The sequence below is a fragment of the Primulina eburnea genome, chromosome 14 (assembly GCF_022965805.1).
Source record: "Primulina eburnea isolate SZY01 chromosome 14, ASM2296580v1, whole genome shotgun sequence".
In the NCBI taxonomy this organism is placed as follows: domain Eukaryota; kingdom Viridiplantae; phylum Streptophyta; class Magnoliopsida; order Lamiales; family Gesneriaceae; genus Primulina; species Primulina eburnea.
Window position 1 is genome coordinate 5,435,001 of NC_133114.1, and position 12,090 is coordinate 5,447,090.

Consider the following 12,090-nt stretch of genomic DNA (forward strand, 5'->3'; position numbering starts at 1 on the left):
AATTTATCACGCTTCTCTTTAACTCGAATTTGTTGTGTAAAGGATTTATTGGTGGTTGTTTCGTAATTTCAGGTTGACAAAACATTAACTTATGTTCTTTACTTATGAATTTTCTTGGTACGTCATTTTTTTACTTATAATTTTATGTTGATAAAGTGTGTGCTTCTCTAAAGTACTCTTGTTCCAAAAAATTAATTTTGTGTACTATGTTTTTAGTTAACGTAAGTTAAGAAATAGTATTTATTGTTTTCGTGTTGTAGTGTATTTATTTTTTGTACTTTTTTTGTTTAAACATATTTGGTAGTTGTTGACCTAGTACAGATTTGCATCAATACAATATCTAGGAACTGCAGATCATTGAATACAAGTAGTTGGAGATGTGAAGTCATTAAATTATTATTGTTATAAATATGAAAGATGCTTGATATGATACTATAGAAAACTCCACATTGTACGGTGCTTCTTTCTGTGGTGCACAATGTCTTTATGTTGTGAAAATACCTCTGAAGAAACTGTGACCAGCAAGTATCAGGTACCTGTCATTGATCTCATATCTGACGATGAAAAATTTAAGTGCAGTGAAATGAAGTAGCTGGTAGTGAAGTGAAGTACTTAGCTGCCGATCAACTTCAAGTTGTTTGTAAAAACGCTAGGAAGAAGCAGAAGTTGTTTCACACAGCTTCTGTCCATGAGTGTCATGCTCCGCACACGAATAAAGCATTGAATTCGAATGTTGATGTCAACATCGAGTCCAGGCAAACCACCTCAAATCCCACGACCAAAGATCAAAGAAGGTTGTTGTTGTTGTTGAGTTGCCATCAGAGGACTCCAGTGCTTAATAATAGTATGTACAGTTATGTCACCAGCCTTTTGTTCTCTTGACCGAGTACGTTACAATCTGATTATCGAATGTTTATTTTGGATCAATGTATGTACAACTGTGTACTCGGTTCTCCATTTTGCGCACATTATATGTGATGTGTTTTCCATGTTGATGTATGTAAAAGTGGTTGTATGGTGCTCCAATATGGAAGTCTTTATTACGTGCAGTGTAATTGTATGTAAATAACCAATGGTAATGGTAATTGACTTGTGTTTTTGTTGTACGAGACATTTGTAAATTCATAACCGCAAATATGTTCTATTGTTATTTTTGTTATTCGAATTACATTACTGAAGGATGAAATATTTTTAAGATTATTTACTTTAAGTTACAAAAATTTCAAGTATGTATTAAAAAGTGTATCAAAAACTCTATTAAACAATCTGGAATTTTCAATTGCAAATTACGAATTTGTACTACGAAAAATATCTACAAAGTAAACTTTATTTGCAAATGCACAAGGGTATGAGATAAAAGTAATTGAAATTGCATTAGTCTATGTAACAAATAGTACATACATAAAAAAACAAAAATAGTTTTAAATGACTCATTTTTAGTTCAACACAAAATAACAGATTACAACATCCCTTTCAACCAACAATACCAAAAATTAAGTTATGGCTCATCATCAAATCAAAAACCTTTGTTCCAAAACAAACTTAAATCTGTAACCATTACTCACCACGCAACAACCTCTTAACCAAGCAAATCCTTCCACGGTCGCCAATTCTTTTGAATAGTGCCAAGTCGTTATGGTTGTTGAATAACAACTTAGCTACAACAACTTGTTCATTTTCTAAAAGGTCGGTAAGACCCTGCAATGCATCCAAAACTGTATCTTGAACATTGGAAAGTTTGTCGTCGGCGGAAAATTCCTTGATCAATTGTGACATCGTGTCTTTCGTTATGTGAGCGAGGTTGTTGATTGCTTGGACTATTGATTCATCATGCTCACTAATGTGCTTCCTTTTCTTACTTTTAGAAGACGTACCTGCATTTGTTTTAGACGTTGACGTATCCGTTTCAGATATTGAATCATCAACACCATCTAACGGGATATATGTACGAGTCTTGCCAATGAACTCTCCGTTTGGAACTTCTTCACCAAGGTTAAGAACTTGTCGTAAAGCATTCTCAAAAGTTTTTGAATGCTCTCCAGCAGCTTGATCGTTTCCGAAGATTTCAGCCCAATCATTGAAATGCGTTCACTGCTTATGCCGCATTGCTCTAAAACTTGGGTCATGCTGCATCAATCATGAAGGGAAGGAGTAATCGGTACACTTGTTTAAATTCAGGTCAAAGTACAGGACAATATATACCTTCACAATTGATTCCCAAGTCTCGTTTGTAGCATCGATCGTGTTATCAGTATCATTCCAACCAACTCCACTCTTGGATAACAACGTCACCAAACTACTATATGTTTTCTTCCACACATGTATTTTTGAATTTATATGAGGATTCCCACGTATATTTGTTCCTGGTATTGTCGTCTGCATTGCATTCTCCAACAAAGTTAAGTAACCTTCTTTAAAACCGTTCTCACTTTTCCAACCCTTTGTCATAACTTCTTTCAGTGACTGTATTAACACATCTTCATCACGGCCACTCCAACTTCGCCGTGTCTTGTCTGGTTTCTTGCACCTCGCAGTGCCGCTACCAGATGATTAGATGAAAGCTGCGTGGAGTAATTCTGTCACGAAATAAACATTATATAAGTACATGTAGTAGTAGTAGTCATTGAATAATTTCGATTGTTACAAAATAAAGCCCAAACTATGACATTAATAACTGTTGCACATTCAATGTGCTGGAAACAAAGTTCTGGAAATCACACTGCTGACTATGAAAACAATTACAACAGCACATTTAGATACAATATATAAATATGTGCAACTCCATATCCAAAATTATTACAATAAAAAGACGTCAATTGTAGGTGTTCCACATGGACATTGCACACTGATCTCGCCAATTAACCCAATCGTTCGACGACTCAAAACTGCGTATGTACTCATTATGTGTATCATGAATGGAACTGCCAACTTCTTCTTCGTATTCCTCTAAAGGATTGTCGGGCATTTGATCAAGGATGAAATTCTGTAATAAAATGCAAGCAAAAATTATTTGGTTTTCAACATGCAAGGGGTAGAATGAAGGATCTCGAAGGATAGCCCATCTCTTTTTCAACAAACCAAATGCTCTTTCAATAATGTTTCTTGCTTGTGAATGCCTTGAATAACTCCTTGTGATCTTGTGGTGCGGATGCACGATTCCCCCAAGCATCCCTATGATATCTTACTCGTCTGTACGATGTCAAGAAACCCTCCACATTAGCGTATCCATGTCACAAAGATAATAACAACATGCACAATGATTAAGTATGAATGAAGTAGAGACTCACGAGAAACCATTAATGGTGAAATAAAAAAGTTCGCATAGCTAAACAATAAAGACATGTAGACAAGAAATTTATTCACAGATAACCTCTTGGAACCTTGAATGCATCATCCCGAGTTAATGCATCTCTTAAAACTCTGGCATCAGTGGCAGATCCCTCCCAACCAGTAAGAGCGTAAATAAAGTTCGTATTTCGATTACAAACCCCCAACACGTTAACCGCAATAGTTCCTTTTATGGTTCTATATTTCGCTTTGTCTCTGGCACGAACGTGTACGCCGATATGAGTGTCATCCAATGCACCTAGACAACCCTTTAACAAATATGATATGAGGTAAATAAGAGTTAACTAAACTTACTTTAACTCAAACATATTTGATCGACAATATAAAAACCAATACAATTTTCGAACAAAATAATACCTCAAACTATTTCCAAGGATCGCTGTCACATGTCTCATTCACAGGGGTAGGCTTCACAAGAAGTAACGTATACAACTTCAACAAAGCACGCATAACTTCATGAAAATGTGCGCTGACTGTCTGTTCACTACGCATGTAATCGTGACTGGTTACCCGATTTTTCTTATGGTGTGCCAATATAGACAAAAACATTGCAACCTTTTCTTGGACGCGGACATATCGAGAATCTGTTAGTCCTCCTATGTGCATTAAAAGATAGCACAACTTCCAAATGCATTTCGATTCATTCTCAAGTTCAACACACTATTGAACATCACCCGCATCAATAATCATATTCAAATGGCTAAATTGAGCATTGATTCTTTGTGTCATGCTGTACGAAACATGTGTATTACGAGTGGCACGATGTCGACGGGCAACCATTCTCGGACGTGGTCGGATTAGAAGACATAACATCAATAAATTTCTAAACAATAGTTGTTGTACCATTACAACCAGTAGAAGGTTTCTACGTTTCATGTCCATCTTGCCACAACACTCAACAAACGACAACACATTCAAATTTAGTCGCACAAAAAAGGAATATGAAGAAAACATGAATAAAACCACAGTTACTCAAGGGAAAGCGTGTTTGCCAACTATGCACTTTGAGGGATATGAGGAATCATATGCATTTGATTACAATTGAACAAAACTAAATTATGCAGTACAATTTATCAAAAAAATTTATGAAAATCGCAATCGAGAAGTAAGAAATTTAAAAAAAAAACAGTAGGGGAGTAATGCTCTGTGGCCGTCCTCTTCGTCGTGCCTTTGACAATCTCTCTAACTAATGTATTATCACATAAAACTTTTAATCTACGATTGAAGAATGAAATGTTGGATTGCATTTAAAAGTCGCTGACGGAGTTCAATAGCTAAAACACAACTTGAAGAAAAGGTGAGCTCACTACATTTTGTTTCAAAATAAGTTCGAAAGGTAATTAACTTGTAACAAATAAAAAAATTTCGTCGATAAGTTAATAATATTTTCTTCAATACAAAATTTACCTGGTAATAGTAAGGAATTCAGAGACAGTTTGCGAGGTGGAAGTGGACTTCAATGGACATTCTGTCATAAACCTCATCCAATGACGACGGCGGCCATTTTCAGGACAAGAGAACAAATATGTGAGAAATGGGAAGTTTCGTTTAAAGTAGGGAGAAGGATATTTTTGGAAAAGAAAGAAGTTGTCTATCGTACTGTGGAAATGAGGACGGAGAATACCTTCTTCAATTTGGGATATAATTCTTGCTTTTTCACGGTTGAACAATGCACATTTCCCAGGCCCATGGTTACTAGTGGTTGAGTGAAAAACGTACCAAACACTTAACTAAAAGTGTAATCCTACCCTAGTCCCAAATACCAAATGTGGCCTTACATGGTAATGGATTTCCGGACTATCACCGCTTCATAGGCCCGAAGCATACGATCATTACTCCTATAACAAAAACTAAAGAGAGTCGATTCGGACCAGCTTCTCATTTATGGTTTGTTGGTAGAGTGATACTCATATGATTGATGTTTGATATGTATTTTGAATAATGAACCATGACAATACATTTATATATTATGATGGTTGAATGAGTGATCGTGATTTATTCACTCAACACACATGTATTGGGTAGATAATGACACTACTCATATGATACTGTGATAATGCGAATAATACCCTCCAGGAGTCATTGATTGTCAATGACTGGACTCGTTTTCAGAACATTAAATGATAAAACACATCGGTTACTAATATGATTTCTAAACATTTCTCAAAAGCTACTGTATATTGGAAATATTAAATATATATTTTAACGTTTTAACAGAGAGTTAATCTAATTTCTAACTTTTGGTGTTTTGTGACTTTTCAAACCAACAATCATTAGTTCGTGTATGGATGATATGAGATGATGATATTTTATTTGCTTAGATGGATAAATTTGAAATAAAATTTAAATTCACTCAATATCAAATTATATGCAATTTCAATAAATTTTGTCAAATCCACCCAAGAAAATTTTTATTTGAAATTCATCGCTCGACTCTTTTCATGATATAATACACGGTGATTCTCACCTCACCTGATCTATTTTATGAAATAACATAAAAATTGGCAAGGAATGGAGAAAAACCATAGTTGACAACCAATGGCCTCAATCGTTTTTGTTACATGCAACAACATCACAATCCGAGATTGAAGTCATAAAAGTGTACAGGTGCTAAGTTTCCTTTGTCGAAGGGGCTTTCTTAGCAGCCTCAGCAGCGGCTTTTTCAGCTTCAATTTCGGCAACAATGGCATCAATTTCAGCTTCTTCAAGCTGCCGCAGTCCCGTTTCTTTAGTCATCACCGCCACTTCAATGTTTTTTCCACCACTCTCGACAACCTTCAATCCCATAATAAAGATTGTTAACCAACGATCTATTTATGCCCAAAAAATAGGGAATTACACTCCAAAACAAACAGAGCAAAAGCCGTGTTTCACAGAATCAAGTAGCAGAAAGCATTCACACCGGTATAAATAGAGTAGCATCATCGTTTCCTATCAAAAAATAAAATAAAATACAGTAAAATATGCATTCACACACAGTATTATTTGAGTAGAATAAATGATACAAGCAAAGCCCAAGAAATTTAGCAGGGGATCGATCATACAAGACCACCAAACTAATTGGAAACAACGTAATGGGTATGCGACTCGCTATAGAAGCTGTCAAGTGCTCGTCAGGTTCTTTCTACGATAACAATCTTCACAGACGAGGAAGATCATCAAGCTTCGTAACCTATTTTCAAGGCAGTTTATAGTGAAGACATTCCTAGCAATACTCATGGAACAAATAGTTAGAAATAGAATCTCCCAAATCTATTACGCCATCCGTTGTTGAGGAAAATCGAAAATTCAACCTTGACAGTGCGATTTAAAGGAGGTACAAGATATCCTCCAAACATATAGATAAATAGTTCTGTGGAGATGGTTCTTGCAAAACCAAATCCTGTTAACAGATGAACCATATGCAGTGCCACAAAATTCTATGGGATAAAAAATGGATTAATTTGCACCCTACAGCTGTTTCAATGGGGTTCTTCAAACTAGAGTGGATTTAAATTATCCCTGCTGTTGGAAACACAAGTATAAGACCTATCCGATAATCTCATAGAATATAGGATGCCACACTTAGAAACTTTAAGGAAAAAAATTGACGAAGCTCGACGCTGTATTAGACAGTAGTAATAGAATGAATCCATAAAAACTATCAAAGATTGGAAAAAGTAGCAAGTATAACACAATCGAGCCTAAATAACGAATATGAACAGAAGACTGTAAGATTATAAATATGAATTCATGCCAAAATGAATAATTTACCTCTAGTAAAGCACGAATGGCTAACTTCACCGTCTCTTGCCCAGATGTTTCCTTGTAATTCTTCTCCAAGAACTCCCGTATAGAGTTTGAGTTCCTCCCAGTGGCATTTGCTTTCCATGCAGAAAATGTCCCAGATGGATCTGTCTGATAGAGTGATGGAGTAGCTGTGTGTGGATCAAACCCAATAATCAATGTTGAGAGGCCAAAAGGTCTCACACCACCACTTTGTGTGTACTTTTGCTGAAGCCCAGCAATGTACCGAGTGATGTATTCGACTGTCACAGGATCCTCAATAGTAAGCTTATGGCTCTGGCATTCGATACGCGCCCTGTTGATGAGGACACGAGCATCTGCTTTAAGTCCAGCGCATGCCAACGCAATGTGATCATCTAAATTCACAATCTTCCTCTCAGATCTGAAAGATGCAAGCAGAAAAAGAACTTTCAATCTTATACGCTTCAAAGCACAGGGGTAGCAATTCTCCATCAATGACGACAAATAAGATAAATTAAAGAACTTCAGAGATTATTTAATGGTCATAATCAAGAAAAAGAAGCCATTTGAGTTACATATAAGCTGAGACTTGGGAGGTGAAGCATGATGAGTTAAGAAAAATATTTTTGTGTCATATATTCTCTAAAAATATTTCGAAAAATTGGATGAAGCTACGGGGCAGTTTAAAGTAACTAGTAACTTCACGCGTTATGTCAATTTCACTACTTCTCATTACTTTCTCAAGAGCCTGGCTAATTTAAAAAGGTGCCCTCGTAGAGGATTTAATTCTTTCAACAATATTACCATTTTACGGTTAATTTCGAATGGGAAAGTCGCAGCAAATCACCCTAAACACATAATTTCCACCACCAGACGCCTAAAATCTTAAGCATACACATTTTGTTAGTATAATTTAAACCACAAAATCACCAGGAACAAAAAAAAAATCAAACTTATAACCCAAAATTGTTTGAAAAATCTGTGAAAATTAAATCATATGACCTAGAATCCTGAAGCTTCGGAGTAGACTTTTTCTCGATGGCAAGTACGATGGTGTCAACGCCTCGAACACCTACAACGGCGTTACCTTTACGAACGGCTTCGAGGGCGTATTCCACCTGGAAAAGGTGTCCGTCCGGCGAGAACACCGTTATAGCTCTGTCGTAGCGCGCCATTTGTCACTGTTCTTCACGTGTGCTACTGCGATTAGCGCCGATATTGCTCCGAATAAGGAATTTGAACTCTATGCTGGGATCGAACTTGCTCGAGACGAAAAGCAGCTGGGGTAGGTTATGGGCCCGCGACTCATTTAGGAAAGACTGTGGGCCTACTTAGCAATTTAATTTCTTGGCCCATTAAAAATATAAAACTCTGGACCTTTGATTAACACCCATTTGAGTTGGGTTAGGTCGTATCAAGGCCTGTAAGGCTGTAACCTTCATTGAAGTGTGTTACTAAATGAGTCGGGATAAGTCAATAATTCAAACCCAAAATTTATATTTAGGGTCCAACTCACTTTGGTCCGATTCTTCGGATTGGATTGGATTGGTTTGCTTTCGATTTTCCAAATACTGATCTAAAAACCAAATCTATATATCTTAACACAAAAGCTCCTATTAAAATTGTCTCACAGATCAATTTTATAAAAAAATTCTCCTATCCGACCTAATCCATGAAAAATATTACTTTTTATAAAAAAAAATATTATTTTTCGCTCCATGTACGGACTGAGTCGATTATCTAGATAGATCAATGAAATCATCTCATATTTGACATACTCATATATTTATGTCTTTCTATATGCATTGTGAGCTTATATAATCAATTTCTTTTATACAAGCATTCTTGTTAAATAAAAAATAAAATTTGAAAAATTTAAATCAAAATCAATATAAGAAACATGAATTTAATTTTTCCAGCGAAAAAAATAGAAGAGGTAAAAAAAACATATTAAAATTACTTTATGGGCATCTCTAACTCATACGCCAAAATGACATAAATTTGGCGCAGGGGTCTTCTTCAACGGGAGCTGCAAAATAGCGCAGCTCCATTTCCCTCTGCACCAAGGGAACCCCTGCGCCAAATTGGCGCAGGGGAAGCCTTCTTTTAAAAAAAACATCTAAGATAAAAATTTATCGAATAATATTTAAACATTCAAGCACGCAGTTAAAATACAAATACGAATTCGAATTCAGATAATTTAAATGCAAATATAATAAAAAGATAAATAAACTAAATCATCGATAATTTGAAAAATCGGATCCAGATACAGATCCTCCAAAATCATCAAAATATTTTTCAAATGCGCTGCCATCATGTTTACAACTTTATGCATCTCTTTTTGTATAATTCTTGCTCGTTCATCTTGAACAATTTGACGCATTTCTGGATGGCTAATTGTGCTTAGATCAATGTACAAAACTTTATTCTCCTCCTGAATTTTAGCCAATTCTATTTGTTGTTGACGAATTTCTAGTTTTTTTTTGCTCAGTTTGCAATGCTAACAGCTTAATATTATAATTTTGTTGCATATCGGTAGATCCCTTTTGCAATACATTGATAAGCTCGCGATGTCCTTCCTTCATCGTAGAAATTAATTCCGAAACATTTTCTTCTCTTTTTTTCTTTAATTTGGATTTTTTCACTCCAAGAGGTTGTTGAGATGAAGTTCCCCCCTGCATTTTCATTACTGCTTAAATTAATTGAAATGAATTTACTGCAAGGAACCTGATATTGGATATTCTGGTTCTTGAGTATCTGACTGTGATGAATCCAAATTTGTGACATGTTGTTTGGATACTGGCATTAGTGCACTGTCGTTGGCCGAAAATTTCTCCTTATCTTTCATTATAGGCCAAACATGATCAAACTTGAATCCGTTAGTGAAATTTTTATCATGCATCATTAAATCTTTTGCCATGTTCAACTGCAGAGAAATATATTACTCGTATAAAAAATAGACTTAGAGTATTCATGTAAATATAATAATAAATACTTACAATATCTTCTTCAGATGCGCCACTCGGCTTCAGCTTTTCAATTATACTAACACATCCACGTAATTTTCTAACATGCGGAGGATAAATTGCATGTGACATTCCAATTATTTGATATTGCATACTTGCATGTTATTCGATTTTCCGGCATTGAAAGCTTATTCAATCCGACTCCAAAATCGTTCTTTGGATTTGTTTATACCACTGATAGGATTTTGCGAAACGTCAAGATAAACATGACACATGAGTTTATCTTCTTCAATAGCGTAATTAGTTGTTCGAAAGTGGAGTCCATTGAATTTCTTTGAACAAAGAGATTTTTTGGCTGTAGATTGTAATATTTATGATTTAATCAACCAACAAAAAGTTTATTTATAGAGGGAAGGTGACCTACTAGTCAAAAGTGCATCTACCAGTCAAAACTCACTTACCACTCAAAACTCATCTACCAGGCAAAACATATCTACCACTCAAAACTCATCTACCAGTCCAAACATATCTAACAGTCAAAACCCATCTACCATTCAAAACGTATCTACTAGTCAAAACTCCTCTACTAGTCCAAACGTATCTACTAGTCAAAACTCATCTACTAGTCCATACTCATCTACCGATAAAAACGTATCTACAAGTCAAAAGTTATATAGCAGTTCAAACTCATCCACCAATCAAAACTCATCTACCATCTAAAATACATCTACAAGACATCTATATAATGTAACTATATTATCATACTTTCATACAGATTTTACCTTCTTTCTAAATTAAAAATGAATCCGTATTCTCTATTTGATGCAAACTCATCTAGCTCATATTCATTGTCAGATAATGAAAATGATATTCAATATGTTGAAAAATTTGAAATATAAGAAGAGCAATACTATCATCTATAGGTCGAGAACAAGATGTTGGAATTTTTCAAGTTCGCAATCTTGATTTTGATGGTAACAAAACTTGTTAGTTGTGTTACTAATAATCTACCTTAGTTGTGCAGCATCTAGGATCACCTACGAGTTGTTTACATCGCAAAACTGAAGACCCAACTAATCGCTCAAATGAATCAGTTCAACTGGCTACGTCATTTGAGCAGTACAGTTGATTGACCAGTTGATAGGTAATTCAGCAGGAAAATCTCAGAAGCCTGGCCAGCCAAAAGAGTGTTCAACTGATGAAGAAACCTAGTTGATCAGTCCAACTGAACGAGTGTGAAATCAGTTCAACTGACGAGTCAACTGATTTCACCAGCCCAACTGAAAGATCAGTTCAAACTGACCAGTTCGAATCATCAGTTACAATCCTTCAGTTATGGACGATGATAGATTCCTTCGAGTGGATTCCAGCTGTGCGAGAAGGTACAAAGCCATAGTCCAGTCAAAGGACAATAATGGATGTTACATCAGAGCATTAAAGACAAAACGCTTCAGATGGACAGTCAAAAAGACGAGACACATAGTCCAAGAAGACGATTCAAATGCAACAGATACAATTAATGAGTCTCACTGTACGATCAGCCTCTTTCGGCTGTATAAAGAGAGGATCAGTGAAGACTCAACAAAAAAAACGATACATATAGTGGTGAGACATTCTTGAGAGTGAAAAGAAAAACATAGAAGGGCACGTTCAGTTGCAAATCAGCTTATCGAAGCATTTAAGCCCAGAGGGAATTATTCATCGTGATATCTTCTTAGTTTAGAAGCCTTTTATCCCTCAGTTTGTGAGAGCGTTCCTGTTCAGTTCTCACACACATTCACTCTCAAAACCACCCAAATACAGTCTTGCACAAAGACGTTAAAATTGTGTATATAGTCTTTCTCACATAGCCGTTAAATAAGTGTTGACTTAAAGTGTTGTTTTCAGCCGTAGCTAGGAGTTCAGTTTAGGCAGTAGATAAGTCCTAGCTGAGTGGACTTGTACACGTAGTTGTATAAATCAAAGTATTCTAGTGTATCCTATCCGTGCAGATAGAAGGGGTGACGTAGGAGCAGTTGAAGTCTCTAAA

At 35.7% G+C, this 12,090-nt stretch overlaps 1 protein-coding gene across 1 annotated transcript; it reads right to left on the reverse strand.

Moving 5' to 3' along the window:
- Positions 1-5,860: 5,860 nt before the first annotated feature.
- Positions 5,861-8,367, reverse strand: LOC140812824 (proteasome subunit alpha type-7-like). The gene is made up of 3 exons (XM_073171190.1): positions 8,098-8,367; positions 7,102-7,516; positions 5,861-6,123 (listed from the first exon to the last, which is right to left on the reverse strand). Exons 1-3 carry the CDS (start codon positions 8,268-8,270, stop codon positions 5,959-5,961), a joined length of 753 nt encoding a protein of 250 aa, XP_073027291.1. The 5' UTR covers positions 8,271-8,367; the 3' UTR covers positions 5,861-5,958.
- Positions 8,368-12,090: the final 3,723 nt, after the last annotated feature.

Excerpts from the sequence above, each read along its gene's own strand:
- LOC140812824 (XM_073171190.1), bottom strand. The coding sequence starts at position 8,270 with ATGGCGCGCTACGACAGAGCTATAACGGTGTTCTCGCCGGACGGACAC. Across the intron at positions 7,517-8,097 it reads CCGAAGCTTCAGGATTCTAG|ATCTGAGAGGAAGATTGTGA; the intron begins GTCATATGATTT and ends TGCATCTTTCAG. Across the intron at positions 6,124-7,101 it reads CCATTCGTGCTTTACTAGAG|GTTGTCGAGAGTGGTGGAAA; the intron begins GTAAATTATTCA and ends ATGGGATTGAAG.